The following is a 24,794-nucleotide window of genomic DNA, read 5'->3' as shown; positions in this document are numbered from 1 at the left end:
GAAATACACGAAATAAAATGTATATATTAAAACTTTATTTTTGCAACACTTGAATCATTTCAATCTATTTCGTAAAGTCAGATCTTCAATTAACTATTTTTTGTTAAAATTACAACAGTGATAAATTAATTAATCAATTTGTAGAAATGTGTTTTATTATAATTTAAATATTTACACTTTATATATAGTTTTACTACTTTCAGCTTTGTCCGGTAAATCCACAGAAATAACTAATTCAATGTATTCGCTAAGAAATTAGTTATGAAATGTTTGGATAGTAAAATAACACAAGCTTTTCTGCAATTAAAACCTTGTTTAAAAATGAGTAATAGGCAGTGATGGGTTTCTTCATATGACCAACCCAGCTACAATTGTTAGTAATAAGAAAGTTATTAGCAGTCATAATCTTATCGAGTGAAAAACAACAATGTTTTTGGAGTTTTAAATATATTTACAGTTATTAACTAAATAAAGCATCATTTTCAATTACATGTAAGGACTACAACAGAAAGTATGCATCTATGTAAAGGCTCTAGTATTCTCATATTGCCTGGAAGGTATTTGTTTATGCTGATCTCATATTACTTCACTTCACTGATCCTAGTAGCATGGCCGGCGGTGTGCGCAGCAAGCAAGCGTAAGTCTACAGGACACTACGACGAAACACACGAATGGTAATTACAAAATGGGAACACTGATGGGGTACGTACATACTTGATGCAGAATCATACAAAACATGGGCGTAAATCATTAGATCATTCGTTTAAATATCAAAAATTCATTAATGTTTGCATAGAATCACTGTCTAGGCCATCGAAGACGTAGTTGGTACATCGTCCAGGTTGATAAGTGTCGCATCGCCTCCGGTTGTGAATTCAGCACCTTGACCCGGAATATTCCCTTCCTTGGGTGGTGGCGCTGGCATTGGTATTGGTATCTGGCTCATGGTGCTGATCATGCGCGGCTCCGCCCGCGACGTTGTGATGGGCAGCTGGCTAGAGCTGCCGGTGGGCTTTAGGAAGTCGGGCTGCGGCATTTGAGCGGGACCGGGACCATGACTGTGTCCCGCCCCATGACTATGACTATGACCCGCTCCATGGCTGTGACTGTGCCCCCCACCGTGACTGTGATGCTTTTGCTGCTGGTGCGGCGCATGCTGGTGATGATGTTGCAACTGCTGCTGCTGCGGGAACGACTTGGGCAGCTGGGCATGGCGGCTGGAGTCCGTGGCCTTGAGCCGCTCACTTAGCGCCTTTAGGGCAATTTGTCTGAAATCAAGAATAGGAATTCATAATGTATTAATAATACCAGAATAATTATTCATGTTAATGCTAGTACTCTTATCTAATGAACAATAATTAGCCTGTTCTGATTAAATGGTTAGTGCCTCTTTAGATAAGCGTACTGGAATTGATATCAAGACAATTAAGTTAAGTCCCAAAATACGACTAATTAATCATAGCATTTACCCAATGCTACGAGTATCTTACTTACCGCCTTCTTTCAATGTCATGCGGATCCACTCCCGGCATTTGCACCGATACCGACGTCAGGCTGGCCGTAGATATCGTCCGCAGCGGCGTGGGCGTCTTGACCACGCCCGCCCGCAAACAGCAGTTGTAAATGGGATTAACCATTACGCTGATAAACGGCTGCGATACGTTTGGGAAGAAGCTGACGAACGTGAAGCTCTCCGAGCTGTCGCCACGCCCATTGGGATGGTGTTGGTAAAAGCGAAGATAGATCCATGAAACCAGCGATCCGGAGGCAAACATAGCCGGATAAGTGCCATCTAGTAGGCCGATGGCCCACAAGATGATGGCCATAATGAGAACAGTGAGGGGAACGTTCCTGTGTAGTAAAGAGTACATTTGTTTACTTAAATGTCAGTTATGATTCGGGATTTAGTTGAAGAAATACAATATGTAATCTTTACAATGGTGTGTTTGTTATTATTTAGAAAGTACTTCAAGCAAGTAACGTCAGTATTTATTTACTTTTGCGTCAGTGATCCAATAATTTATTAAACTTTGACCCAAACCTAAAAGGTCGATGAACTACCAAATTAAACTCAATTTATTGAGCTTGAATCCATTTCGATTTAGATTCATAGGGGGCAACCCAAGAAAACTGACGATCGATTTAAAGACATATTTGGAAATAATCGAGTGATTTCCAAGACAGTTTTAACTTTCTAAAGCAAGCCCTTAGCTACAGCGTAAATTTGAAATGACAACATATCAAGCAACTATCTCACCTATTGGTCAGACGTCCGTAGCGCGTCTTGAAGATCAGGTGATCGGGCATTATCTGGCGCACGGCTACGCAGATGCCGGCCACGTATCCGGCCAGGCCGTGGATGTGCACCTCGAAGAGAATGGTTGGGTTTTTGGTGACCATGTAGTAGAACAGGTAGTAGACGGTGGTCAGCAGCGAGACACCAAAGTTGCTCAGGGCGAAGAACTTAAACATCTCCAGCTGACCCCAGAGCGGCTCCAGCATCTTGCCGCATAGGCCCACGGTGACCACGTCGACGGCCACCTCCCACCAGTGCAGCTCGATGAAGCAGAACGTGAATGCGGTCCATATCCAGAACTTGCCGTTGGGCAGGATGTATCCGGGCGTGACGCTGAGCAGCAGGATGGCCGTCTCCGAGAAGGAGAGCAGGTAGCCGAACGTGGTCACCACGCAGATGAGGGTGATCACCGGCGAGGTGTTGTGCAGCAGGGCGTTCAGCTGTTGCCAGATGTACGGCCAGTTTCTGGCCAGTTGAGCTGACATGGCACCGATCGCTTCTCCTCGAGTTCGCACGCGGTTATGGGTGGCCTCGCAGCTCCTGGACGGCGGACTGGAACCGGGGGGGCTTGAATGCGCTGCGGTGCTTGTCTGCCTCGCAACTCAACACGTTCGAGGGGCGTAGAAGTGGTTCATTTGCTAATATTTACGATTTTGCTTCACAATTACAATAACAAGACTGTCATCGAAGTGGGTAGGCGTATCTATCGTTTATCGATTGTTGTGCTTCAGCATGACCAGACCATTAACCAGGATAAATCCTTTGATTCGTTTTGCTTTGGCCACACTAGCTAGGCAATGGGCTAAGTAATTGAAAATTTAGCTTTTGAATTTTTGGCGCCATTTTGAAAGCCGAGCTTAAATATTTGTGTAAAGAACTCTGGTATTAAATGTAAGAATAACATTTTTCTTTTTCCCAAGACCCGAAACCAATGAAAATCAACGAATTCGTTTAAAAAAGTTATCTAATTTACGTTTTATTATGACAATTTGTATGCATGTGTTCGTTTGATGTACATCTTCACTTTAATAATTTCAATGTCTCCATATCATGTTGTATTTAAAGTATAATTCAATTGATTTAATATTAAAACAAGTTATTGCATTGAAATTCAATCAATTCGCAGAAATATTGAACTCAAGCAATGTAGTCTCACATTTGAATACAACTAAAAACTATTCAAAATAAAGGTTCTCTCATCCGCTTTTATGTACGCTTCTATTGGTTGGGAAGATGAAATTAGCAGCCAAAGGCCTTACAATTTACGCTTACTGTGGGTGTTTGACAGAGTACGAAAAAAACAAAGCGGTTAATTAAGTTTGTTTTAATGGGAGCGAGCGTGTGGGAAGTATGATGAAGTATTAGTTGTTGTTGATTGGATCGCAGGTGATCTTCTAGACTGCTTAGAACAGCAGCGTGCCCATGCCGCCCATCTCGGACTGCTCCTTAACGAAAATCTCAAAGTATTGGTAGATGATGGTCACCGCCAACAGGATACCCGTACCAGAGCCGATGGCTCCCAGGAAGTCGGCCATCACAGACAGAGCTCCGATGCAGAGACCACCGAAAGCAGCCGCCGTTGGGATGTAGCGGTTGAGCTCGTGGATCATCGAGTTCTCGCGATGGCCACGCATCACCATGTGCTGCTCCTTCAGCTGCTTGGCAACCTGCAAGGAGAGAAGTCAAAAAGGATCGGTAAGTTCATGCTGATTGAGATTAACTACTATAGTACTTACATCCTTGGCTGAGCTGCCGGACACATCGATCCAGGTCTTGGAGAAGAAGGCGCAGGAGCCCAACATGAAGACAATGTAGAGCAACGCGTGAATGGGGTCGGTCAGGATGTGGCCCACGCTCTCCGGGGGCGAAAGATAGTAGCACAGACCGCCGATGGGATAGGAGCGAGCCGGGCCGCCGCCTCCAACATCAGCCCACACACCCAGAAGGTTAATGAAGAAGTTGCCCTGGAACTTGACAGCCAGCATCTGGGAGATGACGTACAAGTTGGACACGAGCGCAGACTGCAGGATGATGGGAATGTTGGAGGTGTAGAACAGCTTGATGGGGTAGCTGCTGTACTGGCCGCGGTAACGGGCGCTCTTGATGGGTAGGTCCACGCGGAAGCCTTGGAAGTATATGACCACGGCGAACACCAGCACGGTGGCCAGCAGGTTCATCAGGTTGGGCAGGTTCTGGCGATAGAAGGCCTCACGCAGAGCGCGCACCTTATCGTTCCTGGTGGCCATCAGGTGGAACAGGGCAATCACAGCGCCCTCGAACTCGGTACCGCGTCCCGTCGTCACGGTGGTGGGGCTGAACGCCTTCCACACGATTGTCTCGCAAATGTTGGTGGCAATGAAAAGGGAAATACCCGATCCCAGTCCATAGCCCTTCTGGAGGAGCTCGTCCAGGAGCAGCACAATCAGACCAGCGGCGAACAGCTGGATGATGATCAGCAGGCAGACACCGGCTCCAATTTCCGACGGATCACCGTACATGCCAGTCATCACATAGACGATGGCCTGACCAATGGTGATCACCATGCCGAAGAGCTTCTGAGCGCCGTTGAACAGAGCACGATCCTTGGGCGTATCACCGACCTCAATGATCTTTGCTCCGGCCAGCAGCTGCATGATCAGGCCAGAGGTCACGATGGGCGAGATACCCAGCTCCATGAGCGTACCACGGTTGGAGGCCAGAATCACACGGATCCAGTAGAAGGGATCCGCCGAGTCTGAGCTCATGATACCGAAAAGCGGGATCTGGCAACAAACCAGGAAAATGAACAGCGTGATCGCAGTCCATAGCACTTTCTCCCTGAATTGGATCTGAAAATGAAAAGAGCCAGCAATTGCGAATGAGTCATATGGCGGAATAACGGATAAAATGGGTATTTATGTTTTAAACAATGTAAGAAGGGATGCTTTAAACAAAGAGGACTACATTATTATTATTTTTTTTTAAGAAACGATTTAAGCTCAAGTGCCGTTTACCCTTGAAACTAAGCTGCTCAAATAAGACTACCGCTATGTTGACCTACATGGCCGCTTTCCCATGTGTGTACGTGTGTGAATTGTTTAAACAAAATCAGGTAAACTTCATTTTGCCGTAGTCGTCATCGCTTGTCACCTGGGAGCAACAAAAACAAACGAAGCTGACGTCGACAGTGCTTCGGATGAGCACTTCGTGCGAGCCGAAGTTTGACATTTCCATTTCCACGTAGCGTTTGTTTGTCAGTGGGCGAGCGAGTAGTGTGCGTTTGTGTGTGTGTGTGTGTAAAATGGGAGTATGGCAACAAGTAGCCAGGTGATAAGAAAAGTAGTAGCAGCAATGAGGTGGAAATATTGAGATTTATGAATGAAAACGCCCAGGAATCATATAAAAACTTGTAAATATATGCACTTAAAGTGGTGTACAATTAAATAAATCATTAAATCAAGGTTGGACGTAAATATTAGGACGAAATTAATGAACACAAAAGGCACAACTGAAAGAAACTAAGTGTTTAAAAGTGTATTTTGCTATTTCATCACATAAAAGCCTCAGTTTGTTTCATATCAGGGTGGTTTTGCTGCCGTTTGCCTGCTACAAAATGAAGAGCAAACTGTTTGCGTGGCGATGTTCAACTTTTTGACAAGTGAAAGCAACCACAAAACGCGTGCGCTGGCAACACTGGCAGAGAGCAAAGCGAGATTAGCTCGGTAAAACACACGTAAAAGCTGAGAAAAGCCGCTAATTGTTGGGAAAATTAGATATTTACATGGTACAGCACAAATTGGGACAATAATCTGGGCTGTGATTACATCTAATTACGATTTAATACACACCTTACGCTCCGGTTTTGCGATTTCCGGCAGTATACTGCAGAACGGTTTGATAACTTCCAGGAACTTGACTGCAAATAGTGAATTAAGGCAGCCGAATTAGTTGCGTTTCAGGGTATTTTCAATTAATTGCGATTTTCGGACACAACGAACGGCGCCGCACGCCGAATCTTTTTTGTATACGTAAGCAATGAGCGACGGGGGTGCGAGCGGCACTGCAAGGGCGGCACTTTACACAAAAACCGCTGCACTCCCCGATTTTGGGGAAGATGTCTGACGATGACGGTTACTTACTTCCCATTTTGCCGGATTTGTGTAGCTAGCCTGGGAACTGAGTGGGTGGCTTGGTTATTGCACTTTCTACACGAACAGTAGAAGGTCTCACTTTTCACGGCACAACGAACGCCTCAAATTTCAAAAACCGAATGAACGATGCGAACGAATAGACGACGTCGACGTGTCACTCAGTGTGGCCGTTGGTGAAACGTCAAAATACACCGTCGTGTCAGTTGGTGCTGAACGGTCTTACTAAAGTCTTGGTAAAGTAGTTAACATTAACATTTAGAGTCAAGCGATGGAAAAATCTTTATTTTTGGGCAGTTAACAATACACTGCCCTCAAACTAATACTTTAATAGGAAATTCCACATACATAAAAAAATAATCAACAGAGTCCAACAATTTTGGTTTTGGAGGGATTAACGTAACTTAATGAGATAACTTAATATCTAAGTTGAGCTAACATATATTAATTTTTGTAATGTACTCGTTGAGTTTGGGCGTTATAGGGTTAAACGATATCAGGTGGCGATAGTCGTAAGGCAATCGCTGTCACCGGCTGACACCTAGCGACCGATACTATTGGTTCAGCCTGCGATGTTTTGGCAGCTCTAGAACTCTCCAATTTGACAATTGTGAGGAATGAATACAAACACTCACGTAGTGCATTCAGTAGGCGAGCGTAATAAATATGTGGGAGAATTCCCACATATATATAGTATTCAGTGCCAGTGCCGAGAACTCGGATCGAACACGGACGCGTCGTGCACATATGCGTGAAAAACTAGCTGGCAACAACGGTGGCGAGTCCAAATGCGAAGAAAAGCCAGTGAATCGCGGGGCGAGTAAAGTAAATAAATTCAGTGCGGACCATTGCCATTTCGGGGCGAATAATGTCTGCGTCTGTGATATGTGTTGATTTGAGCTCGGAGTCTGATGAAGAGGTAATTTCCCGATTTCCTAGAAGACTCGTCTGTGTTTGTGTGTGTGAAAAAGTACAGTTGGATTTAAATAGGCTCGCTGCATGAGTGTGTGTGCGTGTTACACATAGTGTGGAATTAATTTTTTTTCGCGCTGCTTTTTTATTGAGAGCGAGCAGACATGAACATGCAAAGCCCCCACTCACACAGTTGCAAAGTGGGGCAGTGCTGCCAGACTGTGCGATTGGAGACCTGGCGAATCTTGCAATTGCAGTGGCGAATATCGGACTTCAATTACGATTACGTTAGGCGTGAAAGAGCGAGTAAGGGTGCGGTGAGTCTCCGCTTCTGGAGAGAATTTGGTTAAGACGCAATTCGCCTGGTCAAGTTCGGAAAGTAGTTTCTGCTGATACGGCCGCATATCAAATCAACTCTCCACAGCGCGCGCTCGTAACTCTCCAAAGCTCTCGCGCACACCGACGAGCGCACACCCACACACTGACGGCTTTCGTTTGTTTATATTTTCATTCAAATTTAAAATGCACCAGAGAGCCAACAGGTCGCCTGCAGTTTTGAATTTAAATAAATGTGGCTAATTATAAAACACACTTCAAAGCCCATGCAGTGGCACTATGTTCTCTGTGCTCTTCCGATCTATTAAATATGAATTGTTTTTAAGTCTCAAATTATATTTGCAGTCGCCAGCCAAACGACGACGACTCGAGGATCCATTGGGACTACTAACGCCATCCGGTAGGCAAAGTTTGCCTGCCAAACTTCTGAACATACCAAAGGCTTCCCTGGCATCTCCGATTGAAGTGCCAGCTGTAGGAACAGGACCTGCGAGGGCCACTCCGGTCATAGTGGATCCACTCCGATCCATGCACATCCCCAGTGGCATCACCGTCACCAAGCACCAGAAGAACGTCCTCACCACAAACGGAAACTTGACCATTTCCCTGGCAGAGAGCAACAACAACACCACCAGCTTCAACAACAATGTGACCCCGAAACAGATCAAGATTGGCACCGGCCAGAAAGTGGCCTGGTCGGTGAGCAATAAGGCGCCCAGTCCAAATGCCGTGATAACCACCGTGCCCAGCCACCAGGTGAGGGTGACGCCGTGTAACCAGATACGGCTCGCACCCGGTTCAAAAATCATCCCTGCGTCGAAAGCAATGCCTGCAAAGATTCAACCCGTTCTTGGGATAGGTCAGCCTCAGCAACAGTCGCAGGCCCAGCAACCGAAGGCCATAATACTGGGTGTTACGAAGCCCAAAACTGCAGTGGGTCAAATGGGGCCGCAGCAGCCGCAGAAGGCGCTATCACTCCAAGTCCATCAGAAATTAGTTGCAGGACAACAGCAACATATAGCTACTCTGGGTCAATTGCAGCAGATACAGGTGCAACAGCAGCAGCCACTTAGACCGGTGGGTATTCGGCTGCAGCAGCCACAGAAGCCAATTGGTGTCCAATTGGCTACGCAACAATCGAAACCACTGGCTGGCCAATTGGCTGCGCAGCAACCGAAACCACTGGGTGGCCAATCGTCTACGCAGCAAAAACCACTGGGAGCCCAACTGCTAACGCAGCAAAAACCAGCAGTGGGATCCCTCCAACAGCCTGCTAAACAGAATACGGCAATTGGAGTACAGATTCAGCAAATACCAAAGGTTTTCGTGGGACAGCCGCAGCAGAAGGTGTTCCTGGGGCAACTACAACAACAGCAACAAAATACTTTCCTGGGGCAACTACAACAGGAGCAACAAAAGAAGATCCTGGGTCAACTGCAACAAGAGCAACATAAAATGTTGCTGGGGCAGCTACAAAAGCAGCAGCAGCAACACAAAAAGATCGTCGGGCAATCACCACAGGAAAAGGTTCCTTTGGGGCAACTACAACCACAGCAGAAACCACCACAGCCACTGACGAATCCATTGGTGCAACTAAAACAGCAACAGCCACCCCCACACCAACAGAAAACTTCAGTGAGCCAACAGCAACAGAAGACATCAGTGGGGCAAAGTCAACAACAGCAGAAGAATTCACTTGTGCAGATACAACAGCAACCACAACTGCAGCAGAAAACTTCAGTGAGCCAGCAGCCACAAAAGACATCAGCGGGGCAAATCCAGCTGCAACCTCATGAGCTACAAAAGACTCCAGTGGGGCAAAACCAACAACAGAAGCAACAGCAGAAGAATTCACTTGTGCAACTGCAAGAGCAACCACAAGTGCAACAGAAAACTCCAGTAAGCCAGCAGCCAGAGAAGATATCAGTGGGGCAAATCCAGCAGCAACCTCAACAGCTACAAAAGACCTCAGTGGGGCAAAACCAACAACAGCAAAAGAATTCACTGGTGCAGCTACAACAGCAACCACAACTGCAACAGAAAACTTCAGTGAGCCAGCAGCAACAGAAGAATTTATCGGGTCAACTCCAGCAGCAACCGAAGACTTTAGCGGTGCAACTTCATCAGCAACAGAAGGCTTCAGTGTGGCAACTCCAGCAGCAACCTCAACAGCAACCGAAGACTTTGCAACTCCAGCAGCAGCCCCAACAGCAAACAAAGACTTTACCGGGGCAAGTCCAGCAGCAGCCTCAACTGCTACAGAAGACTTCAGTAGGGCAACTTCAGCAGCAACCAAGGACTTCAGTGGGGCAACTGCAGCAGCAACAGAAGACTTCAATACAGCAACAGAAAACTTCAGTGAGTCAACAGCAACAGAAGACATCAGTGGGGCAATTCCAACAGCATCAAACAACACCAAAAGCCGCCACAGGGCATCAGGCAACACCTGAAAAGCTACAACAGCAACGAACCGCCCCAGGGCAACAACAAAAGTTACCTATTGGACAGCCCCAGTCACAGCAGAAAACAAATGTAGGACTTCAACAGCAACAGGTGGCACAGAAGAAAAACGTGGGGCCAATACAGCACCTACTTAAGAATCCTTTGGCCAAACCGCAGCTTCCAAAAACATCGGTGGGTCTGCCGCGGCAACAACCGCTCCCGCAAAATCCCTTGCTTGTGGCCCAACAGCAATCACCAAAGACACAATTGGCTATACAACTGCTAAACTCTGTGATGGGCACACAGATTCCACCGCAGCAGCCGTCGCTTCCAGTTGTCAATCAAATAACACACAAATCGGTGACAATTCAGAGACTTCCCATGATGCAGACTCCGCCTACGGGTCAAAAAATTCTGCCAAAACAGATAACTCCGCAGCAGACGCCACCACCCGCTCATATAGTACAAAAGCAGACAATGCCAAACGCGGCCATGGAAAATCCTCCGTTCGCACACCGTCCACCAATAGTGAGGCCCATGACGGTAGCCAAGATCACGCCTGTGCCTACAAACAGCAAAGTCTGCTACCCAATAAAGCCACAGGTCGCTAGAGCTGTCAGTCCCACAGCCGCGACAATGACTGCAGCCCGTACTTTGCCTTTTAGAAGCTCACAGCATAAGACATCTGCGTCACCAATGACTTCCACGCATGTCCAGGGATTCACAGCGAGTGCCACTCCTCCACAGCGCCTTCTGGCCACTCCACCGCACTGTGCCGCGGCCTTAAATGAGCCGCTGTTGTTAAACTTGCCGCCCACCACTAGCATTACGCCACAGCTAACGCCCACAACAACTCCACCGCCCGCTGGACCATCGGCTGGACTTCAGCAACAACAGCTTGCCAAAGCGGCAGCCTTTAAATTGAATTCCTTGCCCGGAGCGAGCATTTCTCCAGTGATCAGGACTCCAACTGCAAGCGTCAAACGCATCCAGCCAATTACCGTGCTCAAGAAATCCGATGAGGAATGGCGAAGGCATCTCGAACAACAGCAAAAGCATCGCGTGCCATTGCAGTCGTCCTCGGCGCCAACAATTGTCCTAGTCGAATCACCGCCCACTACGCCGCCCACGGATAAGCCGGAGACGGAGGCCAAGGAGGCCGGAGACCAAGGAGGCGTGAACGAATCATCGATCAATCCGATTCCAACAGATAAAAAACCCAGATCAATGAAAAGACCTGCAGTTGTGATTGCTCCCCCAAACAAATCAGTTCCTGTTATCACAGAAATAGTGGATTTAGATGCAATACCAGAAAACCCGCCAGAGAAAAGAAGGAAGGAATCTTACACTCCCATTATGAATGCAATTGAGGCATCACCAGCAGCGAATGCCCCTTTTACAACTGAGTACGCGGCACTTTTGAGGCTGTGCCGCGAGGTGGACAAATCGGATTTCATGGAAAGTCTGGTAAGGGGAAAGTTAACCCAGTATTACTACAGTGTGCCCGAAAGCTTTGTGATGTCATGTGGCTTTCGCAAGCTGGTCACAGTGGCCATGTCCAGGATCAGAAACGAGTCGAACCTGGTCTACGTACACCTAAAGTACGTGGTTGATGAGCTTGCAGCGCGGATGGTGGCCAACATGTTTCCCACAATACGGGCAACGCCGTCAGCTATGCAGTTCCCACTTCCAAGATCATTTACACCCAAGCAGCCGGAGATGTTCAAGTCGCCGGAACAGACTGGAATGATGGGGAAAGAGCAGGACGATGATGTAGAGGAGGTTACAGTAGTGCATTGCGAGCCCGTTTCTCGCGAAGATAAACGGAGGGAAGAGCGCATACGGCACTTGAACCGCACGCTGCATGCTATTACTAAACGAATCAAGATGTTGGACGATGCTGAAGTGGACTTGAACGACGAGGACTCCAGCTATCTTCAGGTGGAGCGCTTCAAAAAGCGCGCCTGCCAAATCTATGAGAAAATCTGTGATCTAACCGGTGAGAGCAAGAGTGTCCGTCGTCAGCTTAAGAAGCCCATCCAATTCAAGGATACGGACTATCCACACTTCAATCGCAAGCTCTCGGCTTTTGTCAACAAGTTGCATGAGTTTCCCGACTACCACGATGTGCTTCAAATTTTGGAACAGTGCAACAAGGAAAAGGAACTTGGACTAGCCAAGTTCGAGATGAAGAGAATCGGTATGTCGTGGACTTCAACATTTATTATTAATTATTAATATTAAACACACCTATTATTTTGCAGCCTACGATGCCTTTAACAAAGTCGGTCGAATGCTACAATCGCGCCGAAAAAATGATCTTTACGAAACCGTCACACATTTCACGGCAAACGGAAAAGATCCAGCGTCCAGTGATCCTGAGCTGCTAGCCAAGCTGAAGGAAAACAACAAAAAGCAAACTAAAATAAGTGATGTCTTGGAAAAGTGAGCACAAATCAAAGATTTCAGAACTGCGCTGTTCAATAGGGTTTCGACTTGATAAATATTTGTTTTGTATTTGCATTTTTCTGTAAATTCTTATCGCAAGCGTCAAGAACAGCGGCAGTGCTCTGGATTCAAAATACTGTTGCAATCTAATACTTAAATTCATGATTCCAGGTATGCCCTAGAGCAGGATCTCAATGCGGAGGAACGTCAGGAGGCGCGGCTGAAGGAGAAAAAGTTGAAGCAGGTTAAAGCGGACGAGGAGGCCGCCAAGCTGGCTGCTTTGGCGCAAGACGACGACGAGCCCTGCACAAGTGCTCAGGCAGCAGCTAAAGCGGCCGCTCTCGCCTCTTTAAAGAAGAGTCCAGCAGCTCGTGGAAAGGTGATTGGAAAAAGGCGCCCGATTAATGGACGGACTTTTAATATTGACGACGACGGAGATGACTCAGAGGAGGAATCTGACACGGAGGACGACGATGTTGAGGAATTTGTTAATAACTTCCAAGCGAACGGTGATGTGAGCGATACCGACTCCGAAGTGGAAGCAGTAACATCACCAAAGAGAGATGCCTTACCGCTCGCCGAGGAGGATGTGATAGATATAACGAGAGACGAGACTGGCAAAAAGAATGACGAAGCCACGCCCAACGGCAGGCTTAAGATTATGTCCGTCTCTAGTCTGAACGCCAATTTCGTCCATGGGCAGGATCCGCACAGAAACCCCTATCCCATACCGAGTGCTAAGCCTGTCATTGCCGACCAGATTATCATTTCGGATGAGGAGTCATAGAAACAGTTGTACCCGCATCCCTAGTTAAGTTATTTATTCAATATGTTCAGTTTGTTTCTGAATTTTTCTACTCTCCTTACTAACAAAAATGCGGTGGGACGAATAGTTATTTCTCAACATCAATCATAAAAATCATAAAATTTTATATTTGTTTTTTCATGCAGATTTTATTTTAAATTCGAGCGACTATTGCAAATTTCATCCAGTTTTTAAATTTCTCGTAAATCTTTAAATGTACATAAAGATGTTCAACGATGACTATCGCCCGTACATTTTTGTGGTTGCTATGTTACCAGTTCCACCACGCTTATTTATTGTAAAGTCCCCTACCTTTGGGTACAAGCCACAAAACTACGGTAGTGTATATACGGAATACTACTAGTCTAAGTTAGTCGTAGAAAATAAACGGAACGATGAGAAATGATGACAGAAAGCGAAACTGCGCCCGGTTTATTCAATTTGAATGTTGCGCAGGAAACGGCATACATCCGATTCATCGATGGCCGTCTCTTCGATGATGTCGAAGTGGTCGTAGTTTTTGAAGAGCGTGAAGCTCGCTTTGTAGCCCTTCTTTCTCAGCACTTCAGAAAAGTGGCGACTCTGCTCGATGAAGGTGATACTGTCATGCTCTGCGGCCACCACATAGATCTTGGTGGAGTTCCAAACGGATACATCGGTGTATTCCCACAACATCGGTGACACGGACTCCACATTCCGCTCGTTGAGCCCCAGAATATTTTTGGGATTAACCGATTCCAGGTTCCAGAGCTCCCTCAGATCGTAGACGCCGCACAGGAAGACCAAAGCCCACACCATCTTGCTCCTCTGGGGTGAAATCACATTAGGGCGAATCAGTATCTGGGCCAGCAAGTGGGCACCTGCCGAGTGTCCGGCGAAGGTCATCTCCTGCACGTTGGTCATTTCGGCGTAGTCAAAGATCCAGTTGAGGAAGTCGGTGAACTGGGACATCAGCCGCTCGAGGGTGACTTCCGGGCACAGGTTGTAGTCCATGACGACCACACGGTATCCACGCCGCACTAGGGGGCCCACAATCGAGCAGGACGTGCTTATGTCCATCTCCTGCCAGTAGCCGCCGTGCACGAAGACGAACAGCGGTGCATGATTGGAGGTCCTATCGCTGTAGAACATATCCACTAACTGACGACCTCCTCCATAGCGCATGTGGTCCACAGTGATGCCCTGCTTCTCGGTCAGATCCCTTTCATCTAAAATTTGACTTAGATTTTAAATCAGACGTGGAGAATGCTAGTTCTTACGCTGCTTGGTCACCCGCACAAAGTGCTCCAATATGGCCAAATTCGGTTCCGGCTGATCCTGAAACCTGGTCGTGTGATAGCTGGGGAAATAGTCCCGGTCAAGGTCTTTGCACCTCGGATTGTACATTCCAGATAAGAGACAGTAAATCACTGAGACTTCGTAACACAGATTAGAAAGGCAAAGTAGCTAGGGCGTAGGCTTAGTGACTTTATTATTCTTACTGCGCTTTGCGGTCCAGCGTAATGCAATATTAGAGCTCAGTTGCTTCAAGTCAAACCGGATTGCCAAGGTTGAACCAAACCGTTAGCTTTTAACGTATAATTAAGCTTTCGCACTAATTACCGGATCTGAAATTGATGTAGGAGATGGCGTTTTGCAACACTCAGCTCCAGGGTCGAAATGATAAACTTTTTTTAAGATTTGAAATCAGATTTGAAGCTTACAAGGAACAAAACCTTTCATTTTGGTATTTGGTTATTGGTAGCCATGAAATAAAAAAGGGTATATACTTAATTTCCGAAGCTGAAATAGTGTTTATAAAAAAAAATTGGTTCAAAAATTACAAAAAAATAATTTTTTAACAAAAAAAGCGCTGCCAGATTCGATTTGTGTTAGGGGTTTTAATTGATTAAACGGTAACACTGTGACAACTCGACGATAACATATCTGATATCGATATACGATAGGCACCGATAAGTTTGGGCGAATAAGCCAACTCAGCCGAAAAGAATTCTGTTTTCCCAAGCTAATTTAAAAATAATCACGAGAATGAGCCGACAACAAAACGAGGAGGACACCAACTCGGTGCTTTTCGATGCCCGCAACGAGTACTACATCGGCAACTTCATGGGCTCGATCAACTTCGTGCTGCCGGAGCAGGGCACCGCGGGACCGGAGCTCCTTTCCTACATGTACCTTTCTTACTTGGCCATCGATTCCGGACGCATCGTGGCCTCGGACATCAAGGAGGGAAACTCCACGCCCCTGCAGGCCTTGCGTCTGGTGCATGAAGCTTTTGAGCAGCCTTCGAGGACTGAGGAGCTACTGGAGAAACTCACGGACAAGGTGGCCGGAGAGGAGGATGAGACTAACATCTGGCACCTTGCCACCGCCATCGTCTACTGCCACGACGGGCAGTTCGAGAACGCACTGAAGATCCTGCACGGTTCCACCAATTTGGAGTCCATGGCTCTGTCGGTCCAGTGCTTGCTCCGCCTGCAGCGCGTGGATCTGGCCAAGCAGCTGGTGGCCAAGATGCAGGAGATCAGCGACGACGCTACGCTGACTCAGCTCGCTCAGGCGTGGGTGGCCCTCGCCCAGGGCACGGAACAGATGCAGGACGCCTTTCACATATACCAAGAGTTCTGTGAAAAGTTCAAGCCTACTCCAGCGCTGCTGAACGGCCAAGCAGTCGTGCATTTGGGTCTGGAGCGGTATGAGGAGGCTGATTCTGTGCTGCGTGAATCTCTACTAAAGAAGCACAACGATTACGACACCCTGATCAATCTGATGGTGCATGCCCACCTTACGGCCAAACCGACAGAGGCCATCAACCGGAACCTAGAGCAGCTAAGGCAGTTCTATCCCAAGAGCGACTTTGTCACCGATCTGGACAAGAAGTCAGCGGAGTTCGACCGTCTGTGCCTGCAGTACGACGTTGAGGGCGGGGAAAAACTGCTCGCTATCTAGACATAAGAAGAAAATCCAAATATTCATTTATCAAAACCTTTTGTTTATGTATTAAACTACAATAAAAATTTATTAGAAATGTATGAGGTAGCGGAGAGCACTTCAATAGCTGTAATAAGAAAACAAAGTATAAGGGTGGATTTTATATGTCCGATTACTGTTCTGGGTACTCACTTCTGTTTGAAGCCATATTTCTTGCGTTCGTAGAACAGGTCAGTCTTGGAGCTACCCAGATTCACGATTTTGGGGCATCCGTCGCGCTATAAAAAAACCAAGATACCAATTAATGGCACAGAGTGCACCAGGAGTGACTGACAAACTCACGTCCTTTTCCTGAATGGTGCAGGACTTGCAGTAGTAGGCATCGGAAACGCCGGGTCCGCCGCAGATGACGCACCTGCCCTGGTAGGATCCGTAGTTGCACTCGTCGCAGATTCGCACCAAGGTGCACGGCCGCACGTAGGAGTCGCAGATCACACACTTTCCGTCGTCCTTTTCGCACAGGCGTCCAATGGCTGCCGCATGGGATGGGGAAAAAGATAAATTATTGAATCGCCTGGAGATTTTTAACGGCTTTAACTTGAGAACTTACCCACGCCGGGTTGCTTGCGGCAGAAAATCAAATCCGGATGATGTTTGGCCATGATTTAATGGTGGTTTTCAGTCAGCAAATATAATAACAATTGCAGAAAAAAGCGGCGACTTATTTAGTGTGACCTTTACGCACTTTCGGTTAAGGGTTGCCAAGTATTCAAAATTAGCATGTGGGGCATTCATTATTACCTATGAAGGCTTGATATAAGATAAATATATTTTATCTAATATTGTTTATTATATATTAATGCATGATAGAATAAAAATATGAATATAATTAAATCATATACAAAAAATTGTTTCCATCTATTTTCTTTAACAAAATGTCCCTTAAAGGCACCTGACAGCCCTACCACCATTGCAGTTTGGACATTCACAGCGACTAGTAAACAACAGCTGTTGGCATTCTCGAATTTTATTTTCTGTATTCGCATTTAGCTTTGGTCCAAAATATTGCAAAAACACGCCCACAATGCAACAGATCAGTTAGGAAGTTGTGAGGCACCAAAGGCAACAAGCAGGACTTCAGAAAGCACAACAACGAAATGTCGCAGGCGGCATCAACGACGCAAAGTGCAACCGCTGCACCGGTGGGCGGCAGCAGACGCAATGAAGTGGGCGGCGTGGGCGTCATCGGGACCACCATGTCGGCTAGATATGGAGAAACCGAATGGGAGGCTCGAGAGGTGCGTATCGGTGTGTGGTGCTTACTACTATGCCCAGCAATTTTACTTCTATTTTATATTCAGTCCCAGCGGCAGAGGGAACTACACGAAGCTCGAGCACGGGCTGCGCAAATGGAAAAAACCATGAAGTGGTGGTAAGTGGAGCAGCTTTTCCTGGTCCGAACTATCTGCTAAAAAAAACATCAACCATTTCAGGTCCGACTGCACTGCAAACTGGCGGGAGAAGTGGAGTAAGGTAATCCGGTTGCCATGGCTTTCAAGTTGGGTCAATATCGCCGGTATCCAATAACAAAACTTTTCACTTTTCGCAGGTCCGCAACGAGCGGAATAAGGCCAGAGAGGAATCCAAGCAGCTGAGCCTCAAACTGGACGGCGCCATGAAGGAGGCCCACTCCCTGAAGCGGGAGAAGAACGATCTCGAGCTGCAGATCACGCAGCTGAAGAAGGAGATGGAGAAAGTGCACACGCTGATGATGAAGCACGCCGGTCAGTTCCATCGGGCCGACACCAGCGAGGATGCGGAGGCCAACGGACGGGATGCCAACTGCTCGCCGGACATCTCTTCGGATGGCTTAAAAAATATAAATAGCGAGGACGGCTTGGTTACCAAGCTGACCAATGATGTCAAGGATCTAGACATCGAGGAGTTCGCTATGAAAGGGGCTATGCCCAAGCATCTGACCGAGTTGGATGAAGCGGCGGCTGCCGAGGAGAAGCGCCTCATTCAGCAATTGTCCAAGGATGACTTTGACGAGGACTACTTGCTGCAAAAAATATCCATGCTGCAATTGCGCCTCGACGAGGCTCAGAAGACTCTTCAAGCGGAAAGGGAGTGAGTAATCTATATTCCAATAACGTACGAATATCGTTAAATGTGATTTTGTTTGCAGTGAAAAGCATGAGCTGCACAAGAGCATTGAGAAACTGACGCTGGAGATCCAGGATGTGCGCGGACGTCAAGAGGAGATGCGGTCGGCCAAGCAGGAGGCAGTGCGCGAACTCTTAACTCTTCAAGAACAACACCGTGCTGAGATGCGTATAGTGAACAACTCGCTGCAAGAGGAGATTGCCGCCCGTGAGAATCTCGAGCGCCGGTAAGTAAAAATGCCTTTAATACTTTGGCTAGAGTCTAATCATGGATTTATTTTAGCCTCACGGAGCTTCGCACTGAGCTGGAGCATCTGCAGGCGGAGAACGCCTCCGAATGGGGCAAGCGCGAGCGACTGGAGTCCGAGAAATTGGCCATGGAGCGGGACAACAAGAAACTGCGCGCAGAACTGCGAGACTACCAGGAACGTTCTGATCGTAAGTGCCGACCCATGCAAGCAAATGACGTGGAGCTGCGAGCACTGCAGCAGGAACTTTCGGAGCGTAACAAGGAGATCAGCGAGGTCAAGATGTCGCACGCCAAGCTAAAGAAGTTGCTGGCCGAAACAAACACGGAGCTGGGACACGCCGTTCGCCGCGCCGAGCAGTACGAGGCGGAGGTGAGTAAATCCACACCCCAAATTCTTATCGGATGATATATGGATCAGATTAGGCATATCAGCTTATCAGCCTAGGAAAACTTAGAGATTTTGCAGCCCCTCTGGCCGGATTCAGTTTCATTAACATTTATTGGCATTGACACATGGATATAAAACAAATTAGTAAATTCAGTACTTTTGGATTATCGAAAGAAGTACATTAGTTAGCAAATGCCGCCAGTCCTGTGATGGCGCGGCCCAGGATCAACGCGTGTATATCGTGTGTGCCCTCATAGGTGTTAACCGACTCCAGATTGATTACATGCCTGATCACATGATATTCGTCGCTGATTCCATTAGCGCCCAGCATGTCCCTCATTTGACGGGCAATATCCAGCGATTTGCCAGTATTGTTTCGCTTGAGAAGGGAAATCATGTCGGGCGTATGGAGCTTCTGATCCTTGAGGCGACCCACATGCAGGCAAGCCTGTAGGCCCAAAGCAATCTCCGTGATGGCATCGGCCAGCTTCTTTTGGATCAACTGATTGGCAGCCAAAGGACGGCCGAATTGCTTGCGATCCAGTGTGTACTGGCGAGCAATCTCCACACAGGTTTCGGCTGCTCCCAGGGCTCCCCAAGCGATTCCATACCGAGCGTTGTTCAGACAGGTGAAGGGTCCGCTAAAGCCTGCCACATTGGGTAGCAACTGCTCCTCTGGCACACGCACCTCGTCCATCAGGATCATACCCGTGGGCGAAGCGCGCAGAGAGAACTTGCCCTCGATCTTTGGCGTCTCCAATCCCTTGCCGGAGATCTTGCGGTCCACCAGAAAGCCGCGCACCTTGCCATCCTCGCATTTAGCCCATACGACTATGACGTCTGCGATGGGTGCACTTGTAATCCAGGTCTTGGATCCGTTCAGAATGTACGTCTTGGTTTTGCTGTCGTATTTGGCACGGGTCTCCATGCCAGCGGGGTCACTACCGTGGTTGGGCTCAGTCAGGCCAAAGGCACCTGGATAAATATGGAAAACAGTTGAGATTCGCTCATGAACATCGAAACTATACCACGGCGCCTTTATATAATTCACCGAATATTTCTTTAAAATAAAAATGAAATCATTTACTTGGGACTCACCAATCAGTTTGCCCTCCGCCATGCTGGGCAAATAGCGCTGCTTCTGCTCCTCGGATCCAAAGTCGTAAATGGCGCCCATGGCCAGCGAGCTCTGGACACTGACGGCGGATCGATAAGCGGAGTCCACGCGCTCCACCTCGCGGGTTAGCAAACCGTAGGCAACGCTAGAGACACCGGCGCAACCGTATCCCTTGATGGTGCAGCCCAGGACACCCAGGCTGCCGATCTCCTCCATAATCTTCTTGTCGAATGTCTCCAGGCGATTGGCCATCTTGACGCGCGGTTGCAGTTCCGCCTGGCAGTATCCGCGGAACGCATCCCGAATGGCCACCTCCTCCTCGGTCAGCTGGCTCTCCAAATTCAGCGGATCCTGCCAGTTGAACTTGGGAGCTGCGGCTTTGGAGCTCGTGCTGGCCAAGCGCCGTGCACACGGTCTCAGTTTGCTGATTACACTTTGCGCAATCATAATTCCAATTCGATTCTGTCTTTGCTGTTGGAAGTGGCCAGCAGGTTCTTCACGGAACAGCTGCTCGATTCGACGTTCGGCGAGAGACTGAAGAAAGCTCAAATCTACAGCGAGAGCTTTTGTCTGCCGGCTCTTCGCGCGCTCTCTTCGCTTTTCTTCGCCACTTTGTTTACCTCGATTTAATATTGTTGTTATGCCCGATCTTAATCTGCGGGTTCTAAATTTTTCGCACTATCGCGCTTATTTTTGACTTGACGATAAAAACCAAGAGTGATAGAAGCGCAAGTGGAAGGAAATTTTTCCTATTTCTAGCGTTATCACCACTTGGCGGGGGTCGTCTGCTTATCGGTAATATTTAAAGACACGCCCCTTTTGCTCTTTGTGTTTTGAGTTTACCAGTTTAATACCAATCTGAAAATAAATATATAGCTGCTAATTTCCGCTATTTTCCTGCAGGTGAAGCGTCTTCGCCAGCGCGTGGAGGAGCTGAAACGGGAGCTGGCTGGTGCTGAGGACGAACTGGATTCGGCCGTTAACCAAGTGCGCCGCCTGCAGCGCTCCAACGATGAGCTAGTGGGTCAGACGGAAGGGCTGCAGGTGCAGATTCAGCACCTCCAGAATAGGTAAGATGAACAAAATTATTTCAGTTTGCATACGGCTAAGTCCTTTGACTAACTCTAATAACCACTAACTTTTCAACTGGTGCTGGCTTGACTAATAACCTAACTCCTAACCCACGCTTAACCCAACGAAAAAGACGTGCTCCGAGTCCCCAGCTGCGGGGAATGGGCGGGGTGCAGCTGAGGAATAAGATTGCCGTGGAGCTGCCCAACGACTGTCTGCCAAACATCAATGATCTTCGCCAGATCTTCGATGACTCGCAGGCAGGTTTGAGAAGCTCACACAATGGCAGCGACGCAGCTGTGCATCATGCTGCTTCCGTAAAGAGATCTAGTCACACGGAACGGACGCTCCTGCAGCAACAGCAGAGTAGTGCTGCGGCATCTGCAGCAGCGGCGGCTGCGGCAGCAGCTGCTTTTTTTGATGCCAAGCCCACGCATCTGGAGGAGAATATATTTGAGTCAAAATCGCGAAACCTGGAGTTCGAGCGGGCCAAGCAGAAATTCGATAATCCTCACGGACAGCACCATCATCATCACCAGAGACAGAGGTCCGGAAACGGACGTTATGGGAGCGCAGGAAGCAATGCCAGTCGAGCAAATCTCGTGCTGCCCTTGAAGGGAACTACTAATGGAGGCAGCAGCTCCGCTTCCAGTAAGGATGAGCTCAATCGGCAGCTGTACGAGAAGGAGCAGTCTGCAGGCGCAGGATATGCGAGAAACAGCATTAATCTAGACGGCCTCAAGGTGTCCGACGATGAGGTGAGATTGGAGGAGGAGGAACGATGGTTATCAGAAATGTCTTAATAAGTAAATGTCTTAAGTAAATAGATCACTATGCACTTCACTTTAAAAGTAACCACTTTTTTGTTAGTTATTATAATGAACATCATTAGTTTGAGTTCCCATAGCATGACTAATCCTTACTGCACGTATTGTACTACTAATCAATGCATTACTCTTATTCAATATGATAACAATGATTATCTTAAATTTTAGACTCCGTAGCTATGGTTCGACAAGCTTGCTGCTGGACGACGAGACGGAGGGTAACAGCGATTAGGAGAACCACACAAAAGACATTTGAGAGACAGTAATGGTATTAACCTTAAGTATTAATTCGCAAGTACTTCAATGTTGGTGGGACAACGGTCTTAAATTTAATCCGCATTCCTAGTTTGTATTTGGGGCTTTAAGCAACCGGTGCCCCAGGTTTTTATAAGAAAATCTATTGCAGAACGATAGTTCTTGGACAAATACTTACTTCTAAACTAAGATAATTTTAATTTCGCGACAAATTCCAATCATCAGATCACCAGTTAGCCAAGTTCATATCTTCAATATTCCAAGTAATTTAAGGATAACGTTTGAAACTCATTTTGCAGGCCATATTCTTATGAGCTTAACTCGCAGATAAGACGGTTGTTGGGAGGATTTCTCCCTCACATCCTTTCATCCTCATCGGAAACCCTTGCCTTTACTAAAAATGAACAGACTTAATAACAGATATACCGACATATATACGTATGAAAGCATAATACAGGTTCGATGTTTGCGGAATAGCATTTAGTGCCAGAAATCTAAAGAAATTGTATGAGTTTTAAGAAAGCATTGTAAAAATGCTGCTAATTATTAATCGAAATTAACTGAAATTATACACATAATTCTCACTACTGATTTAGACATTTTTGCAGTTGCCTAGTCCGAAAGTCTTTTATTTTTCAAAAGTTTATCGATACTCAGCAGCATAGTTGGTCTTTTACAAAATATATATACACATTTGCAAATCAGAATTCGAAATATTTACGTATTATAACATAGCAATATTAGTATTTTAGCTATTTATAAATAACAATTTATTATTAACTATTAAAAGTATATAAAATACAAATGATATGCCAATAAAGGTAGCATGTTACAAGATATATCCACCCGTACTTGTAGTTTTCTTCTGAATCCTTGGTAGCCTTTTCGTCGTCCACATGGAAGCACAGTGCCTTCTGTCAGATCAACACTTCAACCATTCGGATTTTGTACAAAATAAATTGAGAGTGTGCGGCTTGGGAAAAAACTTAAAATTTCAGTCATGGTTCAACTTTCGCGTACTACCAAATTAACCGCCGTTTGTGTGGGCGTCTATACGATCTATGTCCTGATCACATTCTTCCTTTTGCCCATTCTAATTCCGGATCCGGTGACTATGCAGCGATCATTGGTGTCCTACAGCACCCGACACCTGGGCAACCTGAGCAACCTCACACTGGAAACCGGCGGTCAGCCCATCCGTTCAATGCTGGTCACGTTCCGGGGATCGGGTGCCCTTACCCTGCTGGACAACCTGGCTCATCAGCCGGGCTGCTATCAGCACTACGCTCCACTGATCGGCTACGAGAGCCGTCCCATTGCCGCAAAGGAGCACGGTCGGGCCTTGGAGGAGCTGGTGGCGCTGTACAACTGCAACTACAACATGTCTGCGGAAATGATCCAATGGGGAATGCGATCGTCGGTCTTCAAGCGCTTCTACGGCGCCCAGGCCAAGATCTGTCGCACTCACGGCCAGGAGACCTGCTGGGATCCCGAGACGATGGCCGGCGTCTGCAAGCTGCACCCATTCATCAACATGGCGGTGTACAACATGCGGCTGAGTCTTCTGGCTACGCTCTTGGAGCGCCAGGAGTGAGTGGTAGCAGTTTTGGAAATGAATCATTTAACTTAAAGCTCCTTATTTCTAGTCTTAATTTAACCATCCTGCTGCTTGTCCGCGATCCTCGGGGCACCATATACTCCCGGATGAGTAACAAGTGGTGCTTGGATGAAAGGGATTGCGAAGCACAGACCCTATGCAGCGACATGGTCAGTGATCATCAGATGGTTGAGACCCTCACCCATGCCTATCCCCAGCGGTTCAGGTAAGGTTTTTGTCCATTTCTTAGTTCTCTTGATGTATATGTGTATTCCGCAGCATTATACGTTACGAGGACTTGTTCCTGCAGCCCGAGGAGACCATCAAACAGGTATTCGACTTCTACGGATTGCCTCTGGGACGAACCAAGCCCAGGACGCAGAGGATTCATCCACGCAGTGGCTTTGTCGTAGAGTCCTCTCGCCGGGAGGAGCTCTTCAACCAGCCCGCCTTCGAGTGGATGAGCGAAATGTTGGTGGACGACATTGGGGCTGTACAGGACGTGTGTGGCCAGGCCATGGATCTATGGGGGTATCGCTCGATTCAGGACTTCCAGCACTTTTCCCCGGAATCATTTCAGCCAATAATGGGCAAGGCCTAGGTATATTTGTGAGCAGATGATGAACGTAGTGGCCCAGGGGCTTGATATTAATGCTTTCGAGTGGGTAGTATAGACCGCGAATAAATATGTACATTTGATCTATTCTAAACCAAAGTTCTTATTTGACTTCTTATTTAAATATTTTAGTTGTTAAAATGCACTTTTGGTTGGAGTCCGCGCTAGATGGGTGGCAAAGTTTCCCACCAGTTACTAGTGACTGTCACTG

The 24,794-nt window shown here is 47.2% G+C and overlaps 9 protein-coding genes across 16 annotated transcripts; 4 read left to right on the top strand and 5 right to left on the bottom strand.

The window, feature by feature from the left end:
* Positions 1–430: 430 nt before the first annotated feature.
* LOC6527087 (transmembrane protein 115) lies at positions 431–3,008 on the bottom strand. Of its 3 annotated transcripts, none has more exons than XR_001454329.2 (4): positions 2,258–3,008; positions 1,495–1,851; positions 711–1,268; positions 431–653 (listed from the first exon to the last, which is right to left on the bottom strand). XR_001454329.2 is itself a non-coding variant. In XM_002088144.3 (3 exons), the coding sequence occupies exons 1-3, from the start codon at positions 2,779–2,781 to the stop codon at positions 806–808; spliced, it is 1,344 nt and encodes a 447-aa protein (XP_002088180.1). In that variant the 5' UTR covers positions 2,782–3,008; the 3' UTR covers positions 431–805. The 3 variants fall into 3 exon arrangements, 1 of the variants encoding a protein (XP_002088180.1); XR_001454330.3 differs by having other exon boundaries at positions 715–1,268; XM_002088144.3 differs by having other exon boundaries at positions 431–1,268.
* A 234-nt stretch (positions 3,009–3,242) lies between these two features.
* Positions 3,243–6,576, bottom strand: LOC6527086 (protein transport protein Sec61 subunit alpha). The gene is made up of 4 exons (XM_002088143.3): positions 6,415–6,576; positions 6,124–6,191; positions 4,033–5,124; positions 3,243–3,963 (listed from the first exon to the last, which is right to left on the bottom strand). Exons 1-4 carry the CDS (start codon positions 6,419–6,421, stop codon positions 3,700–3,702), a joined length of 1,431 nt encoding a protein of 476 aa, XP_002088179.1. The 5' UTR covers positions 6,422–6,576; the 3' UTR covers positions 3,243–3,699.
* Positions 6,577–7,022: 446 nt separating this feature from the next.
* Positions 7,023–13,787, top strand: LOC6527085 (daxx-like protein). Of its 2 annotated transcripts, none has more exons than XM_039370658.2 (4): positions 7,023–7,342; positions 7,998–12,313; positions 12,378–12,558; positions 12,733–13,787. In XM_039370658.2, exons 1-4 carry the CDS (start codon positions 7,335–7,337, stop codon positions 13,346–13,348), a joined length of 5,121 nt encoding a protein of 1,706 aa, XP_039226592.1. In that variant the 5' UTR covers positions 7,023–7,334; the 3' UTR covers positions 13,349–13,787. The 2 variants fall into 2 exon arrangements, with proteins under 2 accessions (XP_039226592.1, XP_002088178.2); XM_002088142.4 differs by having other exon boundaries at positions 7,024–7,342; positions 8,017–12,313.
* On the bottom strand, positions 13,770–15,181 carry LOC6527084 (kynurenine formamidase). 3 transcript variants are annotated; one of them, XM_015198125.3, is made up of 4 exons: positions 15,070–15,181; positions 14,848–15,012; positions 14,626–14,781; positions 13,770–14,574 (listed from the first exon to the last, which is right to left on the bottom strand). In XM_015198125.3, the coding sequence occupies exons 3-4, from the start codon at positions 14,750–14,752 to the stop codon at positions 13,799–13,801; spliced, it is 903 nt and encodes a 300-aa protein (XP_015053611.1). In that variant the 5' UTR covers positions 14,753–14,781; positions 14,848–15,012; positions 15,070–15,181; the 3' UTR covers positions 13,770–13,798. The 3 variants fall into 3 exon arrangements, with proteins under 3 accessions (XP_015053611.1, XP_002088177.1, XP_039226595.1); XM_002088141.4 differs by having other exon boundaries at positions 14,848–15,165; XM_039370661.2 differs by lacking the exons at positions 14,848–15,012; positions 15,070–15,181 and having other exon boundaries at positions 14,626–14,836.
* Positions 15,182–15,299: 118 nt separating this feature from the next.
* On the top strand, positions 15,300–16,398 carry LOC6527083 (coatomer subunit epsilon). Its single transcript, XM_002088140.4, has one exon. It carries the CDS (start codon positions 15,395–15,397, stop codon positions 16,313–16,315), a length of 921 nt encoding a protein of 306 aa, XP_002088176.1. The 5' UTR covers positions 15,300–15,394; the 3' UTR covers positions 16,316–16,398.
* On the bottom strand, positions 16,338–17,057 carry LOC6527082 (PHD finger-like domain-containing protein 5A). Its single transcript, XM_002088139.3, has 4 exons — positions 16,908–17,057; positions 16,640–16,830; positions 16,490–16,575; positions 16,338–16,424 (listed from the first exon to the last, which is right to left on the bottom strand). The coding sequence occupies exons 1-4, from the start codon at positions 16,957–16,959 to the stop codon at positions 16,418–16,420; spliced, it is 336 nt and encodes a 111-aa protein (XP_002088175.1). The 5' UTR covers positions 16,960–17,057; the 3' UTR covers positions 16,338–16,417.
* A 221-nt stretch (positions 17,058–17,278) lies between these two features.
* Positions 17,279–23,209, top strand: LOC6527080 (coiled-coil domain-containing protein 102A). 3 transcript variants are annotated; one of them, XM_039370251.1, is made up of 9 exons: positions 17,279–17,595; positions 17,659–17,729; positions 17,791–17,830; positions 17,907–18,427; positions 18,486–18,689; positions 18,746–19,082; positions 21,121–21,287; positions 21,422–22,094; positions 22,284–23,209. In XM_039370251.1, the coding sequence occupies exons 1-8, from the start codon at positions 17,455–17,457 to the stop codon at positions 22,089–22,091; spliced, it is 2,151 nt and encodes a 716-aa protein (XP_039226185.1). In that variant the 5' UTR covers positions 17,279–17,454; the 3' UTR covers positions 22,092–22,094; positions 22,284–23,209. The 3 variants fall into 3 exon arrangements, with proteins under 3 accessions (XP_039226185.1, XP_002088173.1, XP_015053198.1); XM_002088137.4 differs by having other exon boundaries at positions 17,280–17,595; positions 21,422–22,046; XM_015197712.3 differs by lacking the exon at positions 21,422–22,094 and having other exon boundaries at positions 17,281–17,595.
* On the bottom strand, positions 19,171–20,760 carry LOC6527081 (glutaryl-CoA dehydrogenase, mitochondrial). The gene is made up of 2 exons (XM_002088138.3): positions 20,199–20,760; positions 19,171–20,075 (listed from the first exon to the last, which is right to left on the bottom strand). Exons 1-2 carry the CDS (start codon positions 20,662–20,664, stop codon positions 19,282–19,284), a joined length of 1,260 nt encoding a protein of 419 aa, XP_002088174.1. The 5' UTR covers positions 20,665–20,760; the 3' UTR covers positions 19,171–19,281.
* Positions 23,210–23,281: 72 nt separating the features above from the next.
* On the top strand, positions 23,282–24,682 carry LOC6527079. The gene is made up of 3 exons (XM_002088136.3): positions 23,282–23,960; positions 24,017–24,193; positions 24,247–24,682. Exons 1-3 carry the CDS (start codon positions 23,371–23,373, stop codon positions 24,566–24,568), a joined length of 1,089 nt encoding a protein of 362 aa, XP_002088172.1. The 5' UTR covers positions 23,282–23,370; the 3' UTR covers positions 24,569–24,682.
* Positions 24,683–24,794: the final 112 nt, after the last annotated feature.

Source organism: Drosophila yakuba, chromosome 2L (assembly GCF_016746365.2).
Source record: "Drosophila yakuba strain Tai18E2 chromosome 2L, Prin_Dyak_Tai18E2_2.1, whole genome shotgun sequence".
NCBI lineage: Eukaryota > Metazoa > Arthropoda > Insecta > Diptera > Drosophilidae > Drosophila > Drosophila yakuba.
Note: the sequence above shows the minus strand (reverse complement) of the source record. Positions and strands in the feature narration are given on the sequence as shown.

What these genes read in the sequence shown, in the direction of transcription:
- LOC6527087 (XM_002088144.3), bottom strand. Translation starts at nt 2,781, where the DNA reads ATGTCAGCTCAACTGGCCAGAAACTGGCCGTACATCTGGCAACAGCTG. An exon ending in TACGGACGTCTGACCAATAG is followed by an intron (nt 1,852 to 2,257) that starts GTGAGATAGTTG and finishes TTTACTACACAG; the next exon opens with GAACGTTCCCCTCACTGTTC. An exon ending in CATGACATTGAAAGAAGGCG is followed by an intron (nt 1,269 to 1,494) that starts GTAAGTAAGATA and finishes TCTTGATTTCAG; the next exon opens with ACAAATTGCCCTAAAGGCGC.
- LOC6527086 (XM_002088143.3), bottom strand. An exon ending in TCGCAAAACCGGAGCGTAAG is followed by an intron (nt 5,125 to 6,123) that starts GTGTGTATTAAA and finishes TTTCATTTTCAG; the next exon opens with ATCCAATTCAGGGAGAAAGT. An exon ending in CCGGCAGCTCAGCCAAGGAT is followed by an intron (nt 3,964 to 4,032) that starts GTAAGTACTATA and finishes CTCTCCTTGCAG; the next exon opens with GTTGCCAAGCAGCTGAAGGA.
- LOC6527085 (XM_002088142.4), top strand. Translation starts at nt 7,292, where the DNA reads ATGTCTGCGTCTGTGATATGTGTTGATTTGAGCTCGGAGTCTGATGAA. An exon ending in GTTCGAGATGAAGAGAATCG is followed by an intron (nt 12,314 to 12,377) that starts GTATGTCGTGGA and finishes ATTATTTTGCAG; the next exon opens with CCTACGATGCCTTTAACAAA. An exon ending in ATAAGTGATGTCTTGGAAAA is followed by an intron (nt 12,559 to 12,732) that starts GTGAGCACAAAT and finishes TCATGATTCCAG; the next exon opens with GTATGCCCTAGAGCAGGATC.
- LOC6527084 (XM_015198125.3), bottom strand. Translation starts at nt 14,752, where the DNA reads ATGTACAATCCGAGGTGCAAAGACCTTGACCGGGACTATTTCCCCAGC. An exon ending in TGTGCGGGTGACCAAGCAGC is followed by an intron (nt 14,575 to 14,625) that starts GTAAGAACTAGC and finishes GTCAAATTTTAG; the next exon opens with ATGAAAGGGATCTGACCGAG.
- LOC6527083 (XM_002088140.4), top strand. Translation starts at nt 15,395, where the DNA reads ATGAGCCGACAACAAAACGAGGAGGACACCAACTCGGTGCTTTTCGAT.
- LOC6527082 (XM_002088139.3), bottom strand. Translation starts at nt 16,959, where the DNA reads ATGGCCAAACATCATCCGGATTTGATTTTCTGCCGCAAGCAACCCGGC. An exon ending in CCGCAAGCAACCCGGCGTGG is followed by an intron (nt 16,831 to 16,907) that starts GTAAGTTCTCAA and finishes CCCATGCGGCAG; the next exon opens with CCATTGGACGCCTGTGCGAA. An exon ending in GCACCATTCAGGAAAAGGAC is followed by an intron (nt 16,576 to 16,639) that starts GTGAGTTTGTCA and finishes GTTTTTTTATAG; the next exon opens with CGCGACGGATGCCCCAAAAT.
- LOC6527080 (XM_039370251.1), top strand. Translation starts at nt 17,455, where the DNA reads ATGTCGCAGGCGGCATCAACGACGCAAAGTGCAACCGCTGCACCGGTG. An exon ending in CCGAATGGGAGGCTCGAGAG is followed by an intron (nt 17,596 to 17,658) that starts GTGCGTATCGGT and finishes TTTTATATTCAG; the next exon opens with TCCCAGCGGCAGAGGGAACT. An exon ending in CCGAGCAGTACGAGGCGGAG is followed by an intron (nt 19,083 to 21,120) that starts GTGAGTAAATCC and finishes ATTTTCCTGCAG; the next exon opens with GTGAAGCGTCTTCGCCAGCG.
- LOC6527081 (XM_002088138.3), bottom strand. Translation starts at nt 20,664, where the DNA reads ATGATTGCGCAAAGTGTAATCAGCAAACTGAGACCGTGTGCACGGCGC. An exon ending in GGCGGAGGGCAAACTGATTG is followed by an intron (nt 20,076 to 20,198) that starts GTGAGTCCCAAG and finishes ATATTTATCCAG; the next exon opens with GTGCCTTTGGCCTGACTGAG.
- LOC6527079 (XM_002088136.3), top strand. Translation starts at nt 23,371, where the DNA reads ATGGTTCAACTTTCGCGTACTACCAAATTAACCGCCGTTTGTGTGGGC. An exon ending in ACGCTCTTGGAGCGCCAGGA is followed by an intron (nt 23,961 to 24,016) that starts GTGAGTGGTAGC and finishes CCTTATTTCTAG; the next exon opens with TCTTAATTTAACCATCCTGC. An exon ending in GCCTATCCCCAGCGGTTCAG is followed by an intron (nt 24,194 to 24,246) that starts GTAAGGTTTTTG and finishes TGTATTCCGCAG; the next exon opens with CATTATACGTTACGAGGACT.